Genomic DNA, 18,118 nt, shown 5'->3' on the forward strand with positions numbered 1-18,118 from the left:
AGACTCAAGTTAGCTTTATGCTTTAAGAAAGACCATTGTATAGATCGGGGAAGAGCATTCTTTTAAGCCATAAAACTCAAACACTGCATTTGTGGAAACAGAGTGCCATCTTCTGGAAAATAATGCCTACTTGTTTAGCCAAAACTAACTTGAGATTGTTAAATTTCTATTCTGACATTTACACTCTCCTGGACAAATAAAAGATGATTCTTTTTTCTGCCAGTGATAACACATATCACATTCAAAAAATACTTTGTATTTGATTAGCACTGAATATCTGAATTAGAAGATTTTATCAAAACAGATCATTCAGCACACAATGTTCAGAAATACAATACTCAACAAAATTCTGAAATTCTTCCCCTTTTTTTATTTTTACCCAATTTATTCCCCCAAATGAATACTATGGATTTCACAGCTCTATGGGATAAATTCCTGATTTTCTTCTAAATCAGAAGAAAGAAAAAACAGAGAACAAAGCAGGGGGAGTGGGGGGGGTCAGGGTAAGACAGAAGGAGAAAAAGAGAGAGAGAGGACAAAATGGAGCAAGAGAAAGGGAAGGAGAAAGAATAAAAAGAGAATAAAAATTAACTTTATTTTTAAATGATCAAGCTGAATTGCTGGGAAACGAAGCAAATGCCTCTTTTTGTATACACTTTGTGTATTCCTACATTAAGACCATATCTGCAATCTGAAAACAGCCCAGACCAAAAACTTTTAGACTGAGTGAAGATTTTAGCATTTGTCCTAATAACATAATGGATCTCTGAAAGTTCTGCAAAGGCACAAGATGGATGAAAACAAAGCTTCTGATTTTTTTTTCCTGTAAATGGCAACCTTATGTCCCTACCCTGGAAAACAGTGGACCTCATAAATCTTCTCAAGCCTGTTGAATAGTTTAGTAAGCCCAGTTAAAAAAATACTAAAAATGCAACATCCTACTAGGAATGTCATTGATATTAGGGAACTTTTTCAGTTTTAGAAAATACTGAAAAATACTTTTTCAGTATTTTTATTAGAATCATTAGGATTATGTAATAGGATACAAGAATTACTAAGTAACTGGTTATTCCCCAAGGAACAGAATTTATAGAGCGTGCATTCAGACCATTGATCATGTAACTGCTGAAGAATCAGCTGTGCCAGTTTCAGGTGTTACCTCTTCCATTACTAGTACCACCTCTTTGCTAGAAGCTATTGCCCTCTCAGCAGAGTCAGCAGAAGAGATTCCAGGAGTGTTCTTCATCCAGGTAGGCAGGCAAATATAGCCAATCTAACCCAATCCAAGGCTGAAAACATCTAACTACTGACACAAAGAGCATTCTTTTAATCTCATGAATTGATCCTAATAAAAGTGCTAACTTCCAGAAAGTGTCAAATAAGCAGCAGATTGGCAAGACAGTAACATTTGGACCAGACGTGCAGTGATGGTGTCTGACAACTGCCTTATGTACTGATTCATAGTAGATCAGAATACTACTTCTGAAGCAAGTTAAATATCTGAACAGTTTAAAGTTACAGAGGCATCTCTACCATTCAATATGCAAATAAGCAGCATTTTTCAAAAGGAACAATCAGTGTAAAATTTCATTGATTCGTGTCAATTGACCTACAGTGCCAGGATCATCATTGCTATGTTACCTTGCTTTGTATGCCGCTTAATTTTACTTACCAGAATAGCACATGGCCTGTGAGAAGAGATTGGGAGAGCTGGACTTGTTCAGCTTGGTGAAGTGGAAATTAAGGTAGAATTTAACTGTAGCCAGCAACTACATGAAGGGCAATTGAAAAAAACAAAGCCAACTTCTCAGCAATGATAATTGGGCAACAGGTACAAACTTTTGCTTGGGAGGTTCAGGGTGGACATTAGGGAAAAAATATTCACTAGGAAGGTACCACAGCACCAAAGGTTCTGGAGGTGATCTGCAAGAAATCTCTGTCCTTGGAGATTTTTGAAATTTGGCTACACAAAACTGTGGCTGACCTGACGTAGTGTTGGCAAAAGTTCTGCTTTTAGAAGGAAGTTAGACTAACTGAACTCCAGTGGCCCCTCCCAATCAATGCTTCTATGATTCTACGTGAAACAATTCTGCAAAATAATTTTTTAAAGGATCTGAGAAAGGGGGCTAAGATGAAACAGAAAACAGATTACTGTGTTATCAGAAGCAATTTTTTTTTTTTTTTTTTTGGTACATACTACAAATTCACTCAGTATTCTTAAGACAGCAGTACTTACCTGAAAAACTGATTTCATTAAGTCTTTCCATGTCTTAACCACAGTACTGAATCGTCTACTTTCCTCAGGCATTTGAGCCATGATGTCAGGAGAACTAAAAATTGGCTCCAAATAAAGCCAAGTAGCCTGAACCTTCAGCCACTCATCCAGAATCTCCTGTACTAACAACAGCTTGCTTTCCCATTCCCTATAAAATAGCATTAGTTCAAATGCATTAATTGATGCTTCCAATAAAACATTTCCAGCAGACTGCTAAGATCTTTTTGGCAATTTGCATATTCAGCAGTAAGTACAATAGGAACAAGTTTTAAGATTTCAGCAGAATATCATATTCACCTAGCCTGATTTCCTGTATAACAAAGTCCACATTAATTTCTGCAACTGTATCATCTGTAAGGTTGACTGTAGGCTTTCATGAACTAGGTTAATTCAATAAATAGACTAATAGTATCAGTGAATAAATGTAGCACACACTATAGCATGTAATAGTATCTGTGGACAAATTCCCTTCAATTGAGTATGTAATCTGGTTCCTGGCACACACCAAAGCCCAGACTGCTACTTCTAACTGTTTGCTAAGATAAACAAGCTGAGATGGCAAAAGACAGATGTGAAAGTAACCTAAACTACTAAACCAAAAATATGCAGACATTATCCTGAAAAGACATGTGGTCTTAATTAAAAGATTTCAAGTGGTAAATAGCCCAATGGTTAAGTCACATTTTGTTTCTGACCTCAAATTCCAAATATGAATGTTGAACGCATTTGTCTGATAGATTAAAGAGTCCTTCATTATTACAACACACCACTATGGGTACACAATAATTCAATAGCTATTCAGTCTTCCCTTTTGATAGCCAAAAATTCAAGATTTAAAATTATTAACACCACCATTTGACACTTCTTACTGTCTCACCAATATCAGACAGATGTGATATTATCAGTTTTCTAATGTCATTAGTATTCCTAATTCACTGACATAAGTAATTTGGAAAAAAAAAAAAAAGTATAAAAATAAAATGCTATTTATAATCTTATAACAAGCATATATAGTCTTCTCTCCTGTATAAAAACAGTATTATTTTTTTTACAACTTTCATACCACTGGACAGTACAGACAGAATTATATTATTATAAAAAGTGCATGGTGTTAAAATATATTGTATAAATGAACCATGGCAGTAATTTTCTCAACAGGACACTCATATATGGGCTGCACTGAGTTCTGTAAAATGATACATGTGAAAACATACTTTACTTCTTCCTTCACTCAATTACTTGCCACAAATTCTAAACAGACAGCTTTGCTTGCATGTACCTTCTCCTCTACCCAAAGTCCCTCTTTCATCTCTCAGGTATTGGTACCTCATCTCTGGTGATTTTGCTTCTACCAAGAGGCAGAGAAAAATGCAGCTTTCCAAGAGGAAAGTTGGGCAGGTCAGTTAATTTTCTTACACCAAAAATACACAAAAATGAAGATGAAGAATTTGGAATCATCTCTGGCAGCAATCCAGAATTCTACATGCTTTGCTGGTTATTGAGAAAGCAAAAATTGTGTAATCACCTAGATCTCAAAGACTGAAGTAATAGTAATACCTTGTATTATTACAAATGCTGTCAGTCACCAAAAAACTGATGAAATTACCATGGTGTGCTTACTCTTTTTAAATAGGCAAAACCTACTGTTTTACATTAATGAGGAATGAACTCTTATACTATAGTACAGTAGTAATTAGACAATTAATACTTATTGGAATGTACACGTATGTATATGTACATACGTATTTGTATTTATTGAATATGTGCTGAAATCTGAAATAGCATTTTTGCAAGTTAATGGGAGTTTGGAGGTACCTATATAGCTAGATAATTATAGCCAAACTTTAGATGAAAGATTTTTGGTTTTCCAAAATATGGCTATGTTTGGGGGACTTAAGCAGCAAGTATTTATTGAGGAAAAAGACAAAAACAGATTAAAATCTATGCTCAAAGACAGAAGTATAGAATTTTTAACATGCAATGCTAACTTTTAGAATTTAATTTTCTGCATTAGAAAAAACAACTTTCATCAATTCCCTGAAATTTGTCTTGTTTTCATTTTCTTCATCTCCCTTACATAAGCCCTAACATTTTTAGTTGTTGAGAGCTAAAAGATTCGGTAGCTCTAAAATTTAGATAGAAAGTTTAGACTATATTCTCTAGTCTACAATCTTTCCATCTATATCTCAGGTATGTTTCATCTGGTAAAACAAAGGAAATGTTATGATGCATCTGGTACATTAAGTACCAGAGCTTGTTAAAAATGTTTAGCAACCTCTCCAATGCATTAGTACTTTGTTAATTAAAGGTAAAAATCAGCTTTATAGGATTAAATAGCTTGTAGCTAACATGGGACAAAAGCTTTAGCCCTTTAAAATGAGATTAATTCACTGCTTAAGGAGGATAAACAAAAGCATTTGAAGTCCCTATGTTTTAAATTAAGCAGAAAAGATTTCTCACTTGGTAATGTTACTTGGTGACTTTTTATTAGAAAAAAAAAATTACCTTATTCTCATTTCATAATGCTTAATGAATGGAGATCCTCTCATAGTCTGAGTTTTGACAATGTGGTCATCCAGTAACATCTGAATGTCATCTACAGATGACAAAATATAGGTTCCTGATTCTCTATAGGCAAGAAGAGTGAACTCCATTTGATCCCATTCAGAAATCATTTTCGTTAAAGCTTTCTCAAGTGAATGTTCTTTGCTGGCTATTTCACTGATGGTCTCAAACTTTTCTAGGAATGGTTCAAGATGCAAGTTAATGTATGACAAGACATTTGAGTCTTCAGAAGGAGACAGTGGTAAACCTGCAATTTTTGACATCTCTTCCCAGTGCCTTTCTTTCAAACCAGGATTACAAATCACCTGGATTAGAGGAATGTAGCATCTGAATTCCTCTACTTTTGATTTAACCTGTCTTGTTATTGCTAACGCATTTGGAGAACTGTGGAAGGCTTTTTCTAGTTTATACAGTCCATGCCAGTAGTTTCCTACATCTATCTCTACTTTGTCTGGATTAACTTCTGGAAATGATCCCTCTGTCCAGTCTTTGTGTTTTCTGTTGAATTCAACAGTCATTTCATAGAGACGAAGATACGGAGCAAGAGTATTCTGGATGTTTTTATGCTGAGGGTACTGAGATACTGGCCATCCAAAGGACTCTTCTTCTGAATTTAACTGATCAATCTGTTGAGACATAAATGAGGTCTGAAATACAAACAAAGCTGTCCATGATACCAGGTCCTTACCACAAGGATTAGGGAGGTTTTCTGGTGTTTTAAACAAGCTTCAAATTAAGTTTTGAGTTACTAAACCAATCTATTACTTAATTGCTGCCATTGACTGCAATTAAAGCCATCTTTAACAGTAACAGCTCAGCATTCATGCTAGTCAATAGAGGAATATAGTTAGAGGTTTAAAATGGTACGTGGGCATTCCTCTATAATTTGCATTACCATGGAGCCTTTAACAGACGGGAGATAATAATAAGCATCAGAAATGGCACTTCCAAGAACATAAAAGTATAATTTCTATGCAAAACTACATAAACTTAATCCACTAACTCAAGACCACATAGTAACAAATTACTGTGCTCAGTAAATTTGCAGTTTAAATCACAAATCACATAAAAACATTTCATAGCTGAATTAAGAATTATTTTGTCACATCTCAGTAACTGCATTACTAAGCAAACTGTTGATTCTGATAACACAAATACTAAGATTTACAATTTATAGTACTGGACTAGTTTAGACTATAATCTATACCTTATTAGCAGCAAGATCCAATTTTGTATTTAATGCTTGAGCTTTCTTCAAATACCTGTTGACTTCCTGAATATCTCCAAATGTGCTAAGTTTTTCAACCTGCTTAGAGTAGCTTTTCAGTTCCTCAACAAATTGTTCATAGCGTATCTAATTAAACATCAAGCAAGCATATACTCATTTAAAAAATCACAATAAATTTCTGTAAAAAGGAATAACAATTCTGATTTGCTATAGTAGGACACTTTATACTTGCAGAAAATCCAAGACATGCAACATATTTGCACATGAGTATTTATTCCACACAAATTACAGAATTTGCCCTGAATCCTACTGTTACCTGCAATGACTTATTGGGCTGACAGACACGACTTTGGGTTCTATGTCATAAGATATAGGTGGACTGAAAAATTTCTTCTTTCTGTGATGGACATAGTCAACAGGCTAATAATAGAAAGCTAAATTCAAGTGCCTAGCATCTCTCAAAGTAAAATAGAATAATAGGATTAATCCAATGACAGACAAAGCTAAACAGTTTCACAAGACAGGTGTCTCATCTTAAAGCCATACAGTTCAAGGATGGCTTTTTCCTCGTATATACAACTCCAGGACACATATTTCACATTGAGTATCAGCAGCGGTCAATGCCTGAAACCAAGCATCAAAGCATACAAAGCAATAACATGTTTAAAGGTAACAGTGTATGCTGCACATTTATTTATAACACAATAACACTTAACAGCTACTTCTCTGAATGTACTGCATAAACATAGAAGCTCACTATCTCAAAATATGCATGATCTAAGACAAAATGATGATGAGACTAAGGAGCACAAGAAAACCAAAGCAGGCAGCTATACAGGCAGTAACTGTAATGGATCGACAGCCTAGTAATTAGCAATCCTTGTGGAGAGACCCCATCACTGAGATAATATAACAAACTGTACTGTAAAAGCCTAGTAAATACAATGAAAAAAATTAACAGCGATAAAATACATGTAAAGTATAAATTATTAAAAAATAGAAACAAATAAAACAAACATGAATCAAGATGCACTTATGTTATATAACTACCTTATTTGACATTACCCTAACAGCAAAATCACACTTACAAATTAATGCAGATTTTTTTTTGAGCTATCATAGAAATTTCATATACTGCCATTGACTCCAAAGGGACTGCTCATGTGCATAAATCAAGCCATGTACGTATCTTTAAAGGATCTAGCTAAATTTTAATTTTTCACATAAAGACAATTTTCATCAACATCGCTGGAAGTTCTGTAACCAAAGAGCTTTCAGAGTGCAAAATGTGAGCTGCGGCTTGTCTTGCGGTACTCGTGGATATGTGAAAAACAGATGAGTGGAAAGCAGACAAAAATTAGTTAATACCAAGAATAATATAAAAACATCTACTTCAAACTTCTTTTTAAAATATATGGGAAAATAAAAGAGGTTATTCCATCCATTATTTCATGTTCTATATGCCATTCAAAATTAGTAGCTCAAGGATTTTAAAAATATTGTCATTACAAACCTTAAGAGCATCTTGAAATTGATCTGTTTTTTCTTTAATTATCTTTTTGTGCTCTTCAAAGATATCTGGCATTCGTGCATACCATTGAAAAACATTACTGTTCAGTCGAATGTCTGCTGGTGAAAAGTTGACACATTCTATCAGGAAAGCAACACAATTTACAGCATCCACTATCTTCTGCTCCAATTCAAGCATGTCACATGTTTCCACTTTCTGCATACAGGCCTGGGGAATAGAAATTAAAAGGGAAGAGATTTTTTATATAATTTAGTGCCAAAATAATGCCTGAAGTAGTTAATACTTAACTCTAAAAGCTTTTTTTTAAGAAGGAAAATTAAATAAAATTAGAAATACATGATCTGAAAAGTTGTTCATTTGGAATGGTAGAGTATTAGCCATTTTTGCAGCATATAACTTGTTAATATAACTGCCTTACTAGCTATTTTATTGAATAAAATTCAAAAGAATGGGTGAAGCTGCATGCACAAAGGTTTGGACTAATGGAAGCCAATCCAGACAGCCTGTTGTAAGTGTTGCATGTTTGGGAAAGAAAGCATGGTTCTACTGAGGGAAAATTAGTAAAATAACTACAAGAGAAAAGAAAGACACACTTCAGAAAGGGAAGCACTGGATGGATCAATGTAAGATTAGGTCTTCTCTAGCAGTAAGAATATAAGAAATATAGACAGCCACTGTACCGCTCATTATGATTAAAATAAAAATTATGCTGTTCTTTCAGATCTCAAGAGCTGGCAGTAAATGGCATTGATACATGTAGCATTCTGTATGGTAATCTTAACAGAACAGCAACACAGCCCAGTTTGAACGATAATCCGTAATGAAGCACTCAGAAAGCATCTTAAGAAAAGAGCTGTATTAGTAAAAATGTTGACCAATTAGACAGATCAATAGTATACCACTATATGTAAATATTACTTAATATCCATCAATTGAAGATACAGAAAAATTTAATATGATGACACAAGTAATATCACTGGAAACATTTTTAGGTAGGGATAAATTGTCCAGTAAACCTATGCTTCTGCTCTTTTAACAGTGGTTTCTATGCTTCAGAATATACTCATTGCTATGGGTCTAGAGAATATTTGGCTATTAAAAGAATACCCCAAACAAAGACTGATACATCTTTCAACAATGAGATGGAAGAACTATTAGGAGGAGTTTGATGCTGGTATAATACTACATGCTACCTATGATTATGTGCCATTTGTTTATTCTCCAACACAAAATTATAGCATAACATGTATGCATTTTAAAAGGCACCATATTCTCAGATAGCACATAGTTCAACTTCTAAACATTTTACTTTTTACTTGAAAAAAATTACTCCAGTTATGTCCTATGTTAAACTTCACTGTAGCAAAAGTTCAAATCACTCAGACCCAAATTCAGCCAACTACTCAGGCACCCAATTTATTTTAAGCATACATCTATATGCCACACATTTAATGTTGGGCACATACATCAGATCTTTGCTGAACAGCAAGAGACTAAGACATGTTACCTTTCAAGTGTGAATACAAGTGCTTTGCTGAGCTGTAGCCTGAATATATCAAAGAAACAGCAGGGGTTTGATTACAGAAGTAGTATTTGTAAGAGAAGAGATGGGATTTTACAGTTACCAAACTGCAAACCCTACATCTGCTAAATTTTAAATGATCATTCAATAAAGGATGCAAAGGCAAAATTACTTCATACAACTTGCCAATGAGTGCTCTTTAAAGTTTTTTGTGAAGAATTAAATACATATTAAAGTTCCCTACACCTCAGGTTTCAGCTCTTTGATTAGTTTAAGATATTAGGAATGGATATTGAGTCTTCCACATCTAATTAGATTGCTTGAATTTAATTCAGGAGAACCAAGAGATATGCACTGTTTGACTACACTATCTGTTCAGAAGCCTGAAGAACATGCAGTCTAAATTTAATTCTACTGGCATGTTGCCCACACTACAGAAATTACTTGTTATCTGTTTACAGTAGTTAGATGGGGATAGAAATAAAACCATGCACTTGTTCCAAGCCATTATTATACGAACGCATTGCTTCCTGAAAATCAGTGAAAAAACTTCCAGGCAATACCTATATTACCAACAGGCTCAATCAGCATTCCAGCCAGCCACGCTGTTTCCTAGCATACTCCCATACAGCAGTGGACTCCAAACTTTCTTGATCACAAATCCTTATCAGCAAGAAATCTTCAAGCATGCACCCACCCCCAATATATGTATATTTATTTATAGATTACACACACATATTACTGTACTAACATATTATTCACACAGTAAAACATGCACAAAAATAGAAATTAAAAAAGATTAAATGAAGATTAAATAAACAATATTTTAAATAATTTTATTAATTTTACAGAACCCTTTTTGCTTTCACTAATATTATTATTAATAATATTTTTAGTGACAGTAATGTGATTGAATATGCTTCATTAACCTCGGTTTAATACTTTGAGATTCAGAGATTCAAAGGTCTTGTTCTATACTTCTACTACTTATTTCAATACTTCTTTTTAATGGCTGTCAGCTGAAAAAAAAACTCTCAAAAATACATAGATCCAAATGGAAGAATTGCATCATTGGCTGCGCTTTATAAATCATGATCCCATCCACCAATTATGCAAAGGGTTTTGTTGAAATTCATCTAGTAAACTTCCATTTTCCCTGAATGTCACTCAGTTGTGCTTGCAAACTAACCGGATGGTCTTGCATTTTTAACAAATACATTCAAAACCCACCGAAACATTTTGTAAGATTTTTTTTAAACAGGTTGGAAAATTCTGTTTCCAAGTTTTTGAAGTGTACAGATATCAGAGTTTTCAGGGGGGCACACACATACTTTTCAGCAACAAAATCACAAAACAATGGAAACATTTCCAAACATCCATTTTCAAAATGCTCTCTCCATATCATGATTTTCCTGTGAAAAGCAGTTAATTTTTCATTCATTCCTAAAGATGTCACCTTTACCTTGAAGGACAGACTAAGCGTCATTATTTTACAAAAATATCTGCTAGGTAGCATACTACTGACAGCCACCTGTCATCACAGAAAAGGTCAGCAAAATTAGGAACACTTGTCTTTTTGTAAAAGAAAAATGCATAACTCATCTTTAAGGTCGACAACTCTTTTAAAGGAATTTGCCACAAGATAACCAGCAAACCTCTGTATAGCACAAAAGATTTTCACGGTTACACCCCATCTCAATACAAACTATTATGAAGATTCTACTCTTTAAAGTTCTTGTTTTATAAAATTAACCACATTGATGACATCCTGTAGAACTTTGTGCACTTCTAGCTCCAACATCTTTGCTGTCATCACATGCTTATGAATGATGCAGTGAATGAATTTCACGTGGGGTGCTACCTCTGTAACCTTACCCCGGCATCCTTTTTTATTCTGGTCAAAGAAGCCACTCCATCATAAAGCATTGTTTTTATTAAATTAGTCATTTAATCTTTTCTCGAATACACCTTTCCTTCAGTGACTCAGAAAAAGGTAGTTCTTCATGTATTTCATTATTGAAACAGAATCTAGCAAATACCATGAACTAAGTTAAACGTGTACTTTCATCCACCTGTGTAGCAAATCTCCCACACTGCATAATTCGTTCTAATACTTGTTTCTACAAACCTTCAGCAATGTTTTCCACGCTCCTTCCAACAGTATTTGCTGACAAAGAAATGCATGTTAGTTTGTCAACATATTGTTTCTCATGTAGTATTTCAGTCATTTTTACCACAGCAGGAAGAACAAGTGTTTCCCCAATGGTATGTGGCTTTTTCTCTTTCACTATTAAATAAGAAAAGGCTTCCGAGTCTTCTAAGCATGTATCGTTACATTTTGTAGAGTACTGGATTAAGCATCACATGACTTGAAACTTGACTGAAAAATCGTAGAGGTTTCTCTTCATGATCTGGATGCTTAGTTTTTTATATGTCTCGCTAAGTGTGATGGTTTCATACTATTATTAACTAATATCTCAAGGCACAATAGACATCGAGGTTCATCATAAACAATAGGGGATGCAAATTCATATTTCAAATACTCTTCCTGATAATTTTGAACTTTTTTGGCCAACTTGCCAAATCTGATTAGACCATCATTATTTTTACCTTGTAATGTGGACGATGAAGAGCTTATACTAGGGGTAGAAGTGTCAACTCTGCGGTTTTCTTGTTGATTACTTGCGCTCACATTATTAATATTATCTTCAATTTGCAGTTTCTTTGAGGGAATCTTTTTAAGTCATTTGCCCATTTTGTGAGGGTTAGGTTAGTTAAAACTAGATAACATAATCCATAAATCTACTTAACTGGGCACACAAACTGCAATACATAATAATATGCTGAGATCAAGTGAACAATCAAGGGTGCCACTGTGAATCCCTCCGCATTGTGGAACACCCACCCTTTCCTCAGAACACCTCACATACATAATGTGATGCTGGACCCTCTAACATACAGACTGAGTGAGGGCACCAGTATCAATCTGTATATTAAATATTGGTAAAGCTTAATTTCTTTCTCACTTTCTTTAGATAAAAAATAAATACCATTTCCTTCACGTACTCCAATAGATCATCCTGTGCACCCCCTGGGTGCACACCCCCCACTTTGGAGACAGCTGTCCATGACAGCCAGCATTCATGCCAATAAGGTCACCAATATAGGTGATGCCAATAAGGTCACCAATATAGGTGATGCCAATATAGTCATGCCAATATAGGGCAAGTGACAGCAGAGACAAAGGACTGTTCCAAATGGGCAGACTGGTTGCAGCCATGACATTTTGGTGAGGAAAAGAGTTTAGCTGCAGGTATAAGAGCCAGGCTCATGGGCAAAGACCTGTCCTTTTCAATTTTGTAATACAGATATAGCACCAGTGACTTTAACAAGGCCAGAATCATACCTGTGAAGGGGGCAATTTGCATATGCTACTGCTTAAGGCCAGAGCAATAATATTGGTAGCTACTTCTTGCTTGGAGTCATAAAAAAAGAAAAGAGTACCTTAAGTTCCATTAGTTCCTGTGTATTAGATGGAGTAGTAAGGGCTTTTTCTGATATTCTCTCAAACTCATCACATAGTCTGAAAAATACATAAAATAACCTGTTTGCATGTGTGTTTTGTTTTAATCATCCTTGGACAAATCACATACATTTAGAACAGCAAAATGAGATCAACATATCATGTAAGGCTTAAAAAAATTCAACAGCAGAAACAAAATTAAGTACATTTCAATATACCTTTTCAGTTTGAGAGTTACCTCGCATTTATGTCTTGACGATCTTTGAACATTTTGGAAACAACTTTTTCACAAATATTATCTGCTCGCTTTACCAAAGCACTTATTAATTCATCACAATGCAATTCAAACATTCCTAGACGGACATACTGCAATACAAATACAACAGTTGTCAGAACACTGAATGGCTTTTACCTATTTTCCCTCACTGTCTTAAGCAGAATGTCAGGGATGTCACCTAGGAATTTAGTTAAACCATAAAACGCTTTTAAAACTTTCAAGTGAAGAAGGGAAAGAAAAAGCTACAGTTGCAAATAACTGTTCTGCATCTGCGCATCGAACTTCATATAAATCTTACTTCTATTGCTTTTTACCTTGCAAATAATCTACTTCCTCAAAAAAAGAAGGGCATCTACTGTCTGTAGCAGTGAATGTTGTCTGGTGAAATTACAGAGTTTGAGATGCATCTAAAATGTGGTAATCTTGCTTCACTGTTAGACACACGTGACATTCCTTAGGATTAAAAAGGGACTCTGCCTCCCAGCGAGTCTCCGAATCCAATGCTTTCAACTAGTGGGCAAGTCAGCTTGACTTCAACACACAGACGCCCTCATGACAGGCCTGTAAGTACTAGTTTCTCCAGAACTGAGGTTTGCACTGAATACTAGGAAAGAAACGATTTAAGGAAAACCACTTTAGCCTTCCAAGTTCTTTTTCAGAATGGACAGACAAAGGATTCTTACCACAGAACATCCTTACAGGGACAAAAAAAAGTGGTTCGTGTTTGTCGTGGTTTAACCCCGTCAGCAACTAAGCACCATGCAGCCACTCACTCACTTCCCCCCCACCCACTGGGATGGGGGAGAAAATCGGGAGAAGTAAAACTCGTGGGTTGAGATAAGAACGGTTTAATAGAACAGAAAAGAAGAAAGTAATAATGATAATAATAACACTAATAAAATTACAATAGTAATAATAAAAGGATTGGAATATACAAACGATGCACAATGCAATTGCTCACCACCCGCTGATCGACGCCCCATTAGTCCCTGAGCGGCAATCTCCCTTCCCCTGCCCCCCCCCCCCCCCCCCCCCCCGACCCAATCCCCCAGTTTATATACCAGACATGCTGTCACATGGTATGGAATACCCCCTTGGCCAGTTTGGGTCAGCTGCCCTGGCTGTGTCCTGTGCCAACTTCTTGTGCCCCTCCAGCCTTCTTGCTGGCTGGGCATGAGAAGCTGAAAAATCCTTGACTTAGTCTAAACTCTACTTGGCAACAACTGAAAACATTAGTGTGTTATCAACATTATTCTCATACCTAACTCAAAAATATAGCACTATACCAGCTACTAAGAAGACAATTAACTCTATCCCAGCTGAAACCAGGACAATGTTAAGGATCCCCTCTCTGCCTTAGATGCTTGGAAGGAATTTGGAGGTGGCTGGACCCACACTTTCTCTTACTCCTTCACAACTAAGATGAGCATACTCTTCAGAAGCCCCAAAACAATTTCTAGCAAAAATAACTAAGTCTCACTTAAGTACAGCAAATATACCCCAGAAATGCTAACTCTTGAAAAACTCTCTTTTTCTGAAAAAATTAATTTTATTTCACATCAATTATCTCACAGCTAATTATCATCACCTTTGACTGACAACATTCTTAGTACAAAATCGACATTAAAATGATATCCATATCTCTTTATGAATATTATTATAATTTACCTTCCTAGAAGTATATTTTATTTCCTTAGCAAGTTTCTGGTACTTTATAATTTCCCTTTTCATTTCTTCAAAGGTATGTTCCTCTGTCAGGAATTGATCAATATCTTGTTCAGCTTGTTTGTTTATCAGGAAGCTGTACTTATCATACAGCTTGAGATGTTCCACAGGTGCAGCACTTTCTTTGATAATTTCTTCTCTGATCCTTTTCTTATGTTCATCCAAGATCTCATCTAGGATAACAGGCTTCAAGACAGTTGAAGAGGACTCACCTTTTGGCTTTGAAAAAAACCACACAAAAAACCAAACACATTTTCAAATTACACTTATGTCTGTAGCTCAGTTATGCCATGGAAGATAAACTAGATAGAAAAATCAATTAAATTTTAATTAGAAAGATTTTAAAGTAACGTCTGATTACAAACCTAATTTTGTAGATACAGCTATTTACATTCTACTCCCAAATTTTTTTGAATCCTAGCTTATGGGTGTTTGCCTTCAACAAGTAATAAATCAGAGCTGCTTCATTCAGAAACTCAGAAGTCCACATATTTATCCCACCCAAAACAATTCTATCAAAAATTTTAAATTTAATCTACATTGATTTTATTTTTCCTGAACCACAGGCACAACTTCAATTTTGCTATCAACTGATGAATCTGTAACATTAGAAATATAGAAAATGCTTTCCTGCAACCCCCAGAAGATCTAAAGCCTTGCTCTTTTGCATTTAGACATGCTTGAGATGCTTCTTCTCATTTGTCTTTTCACAGGTTATTGATTAGTGCTTTTATAAAGCATAGCATACTACTCAGGTTTCTGCTTGGTCATGTGTTCAAGCACATTAACAAAAATGTTGAGGGTTGGTATCTTTATTTAAAATTCAAGTTGGTGCTAAACAGAAAGGGCAAATTATATTCCTCCAGGAAAAAAGAAATCTTCACCTCCCACAGCTCTCTGGGAAACAATCAAGAGGCACTACAGAGCATTACTTTCAGTCTCTCCATATTAAAAACTAAGACTGCTATACTGAAAGTAACATGCAATTCTAAACCAATACAAAAAACTAGTAGATTCTTGGCTTTTTATTTGCTTAGAGAAAAGTGATTGGGCCTTTTATGAATAAAATTAAGATTATTCCAAATTGTTCCAAACATCCTGAAAGAGTATTATAATACTACTATTGAGTAGTGAGTGAGTGAGTGAGAACTAGTGAGTTCTGACAATAGGGCTATTCATTTAACTACCTAGGAACTAAATGTAGCAACAATATAATGATCAAACAAAACCCATGAGTATTGTAATTTCTTACCCACTTAGAAAATAATTTGGTCTCAACTCTTGGTATATCACTGACAGCTTGAATCATAACAGTATAAACATTCAGTAATATATCCTCATAGTCATTAAAGTCAGGTTCAAATTTAATACCATCATTCTCAAGGATTAGCCTCAGGATTAAACCTGGCTGTTTGTAGGCTTGGACTGAATTCTAACACGCACACAAACAAAACAAACAAACAAAAAAAAAGTAAAATATTAGTTAACTTAACTCATGCAGGAATAGTCAAAGGATCATTAAGAATTACTCCAGCATGTGCATTTTAAATTGTAGGACTTCAATTGCAAGTGACATGCCATAATCCTAACAAAAATACTTGTGCAAGTAGGAAGTATGTCTCTGATAAAATTCACATAAACTGATGCTCACTACGATGAAATACAATGTTATTTTTAGTAGGCACAAGAGGCATCCTCTATACACCAGCCAGCAACTTTTATAAAGTTGTTTGCATAGACTGAGGCAGAGTAGCTTTACAGTAGTTGCCCTCACAAATGTAGCAATATATAAATTATGTGTACAGTAGTACGTGTATTAATCATCTGGAGCAGTTTAACCTATTGATCTACTAACCTTTAAAAAAAAACACCATTACTTCCAATTTTATTTGCTGGAAAAGAATCTGATCCACAAAAACTAAACTATTACAAGGATTATGTTTGCCATATGGATTCCCATGTATTCCGGTATGAAAATTTGTAGATGTTTTTGTCCTTGGTGGCAGAATTTGATTTTCCATCATATCTTTAATCTGGATCAGACATCTCTTAGCTTTCCCACATCTGGTAACATATTCTAACTACACAAAAATTAATTAGGAAACATGAGGAAGCATTTTATCACTACTAGGTAGCATAGGATCACCACTAGGAAGGATAAGATTAGAAAATATGTACCTATTACTAATAATAACAGAAAATAGTACTGTAGACATCAAAGCTCACTTAACTCAGAAGCATACATGCAATTACAGGGGAGTAGAAATGAAAAATATACACTCTGCTTCCACAACACGATTCCTTACTTCCTTACATTCTCTGCATGTTTTTCATCAATATTATCTGCAGCCAGAGTTCTGTGGCAATTTGATGGCAAGGCTGTATTAACAAAAAGCTGAACAAAGATCCAGTTGCACTCCAAGACATCAAATATCAACGAGAAATATTTACCTCTACAATAGACATTATGTGAGTGCAAAAGAGAAACTCCTCCTTACTCCCCCCCCCCCCCCCCCCCCCCCCCCCCCCCCCGGAACTATTCTGCCAAAGCATGTAGTAGACACCTACTAATAGCAGAGAGAAAATAAGGCATCTTTACAGATGGGTATTACAGGGACAGACCGCTACTGCAAGATGCAAACATTTCTACTGTATGTCTAACTGAGTGCAGTGTGTTCTTGAGGATACCAGATTTAAAATATGTTGATATTTCCCTTCTTACATGACCAAAAGAAAAAAGTTATTTTAACTCTACTTAATAAATAATGCCTTCCTAATATATTATTCCTTTTTTTCCAGAAAGCACATGCCACCAGAGTTCATACTTTCTTTTCTATTATTTTTTTCAAAAGAAGCAAAATCAACAGGAAGCAAATTGTATGTACATGGATAAACAATGCTGCTAGCATGCATATGAAAGACTACTTACTGCAGGTTGAGCAATTAAATCTGTAAAGTCTTCAATTGAATGTAAAAGTAACTGTTGTAGTTGATGAGTCATTAAAGTGGCAGCACAACCGAAGAAAGACTCTAATTTAGTGATGCTGGCATTGCTGGGTACTTGTTTTCGTTTATTACCTTGGTAAAAGATTTTCTGCACTTCTGGAAGCCACCTTAAAAGAATACAATATTTTTAAGTTTTTCAAGTGATTAGCATTAATAAACCTGTGGTTTTAACCTAATTGCTATAAATGCTTATATTACACAGTCAAAAGCTGCTGCAGTGTACTTGGGAAACTGTAGTTTAACTTAAGTAGGTCATATGGTAGTATCTTTAAATTCTAAGGAATCATGTCTCTGAAAGTGTTATCTATTATTATGGAACCATATTTAAAATATAAGATATTATGACAGACAAATTTGCTATCTTGCTTTGGTCTCCTATTTATCAGGCCAGAAAGCAGCACACTTAAGTCCCAGGGGTTGTGCACTTCATTGTGCAATCCTTGTAACCTCAGTAGTTGTTAACATG

At 35.1% G+C, this 18,118-nt stretch overlaps 1 protein-coding gene across 1 annotated transcript in view; it reads right to left on the bottom strand.

Annotated features, from left to right (window-relative positions):
• Positions 1–18,118, bottom strand: part of DNAH7 (dynein axonemal heavy chain 7) — a 127,416-nt gene that overhangs the window by 96,400 nt on the left and 12,898 nt on the right. The window contains 9 exon segments of the mRNA XM_030017391.2: positions 2,237–2,423; positions 4,781–5,466; positions 6,048–6,194; positions 7,582–7,806; positions 12,626–12,704; positions 12,883–13,010; positions 14,590–14,865; positions 15,899–16,078; positions 17,576–17,759. Coding sequence (XP_029873251.1) covers positions 2,237–2,423; positions 4,781–5,466; positions 6,048–6,194; positions 7,582–7,806; positions 12,626–12,704; positions 12,883–13,010; positions 14,590–14,865; positions 15,899–16,078; positions 17,576–17,759 — 2,092 coding nt within the window.

This window comes from Aquila chrysaetos, chromosome 6, assembly GCF_900496995.4.
Source record: "Aquila chrysaetos chrysaetos chromosome 6, bAquChr1.4, whole genome shotgun sequence".
NCBI lineage: Eukaryota > Metazoa > Chordata > Aves > Accipitriformes > Accipitridae > Aquila > Aquila chrysaetos.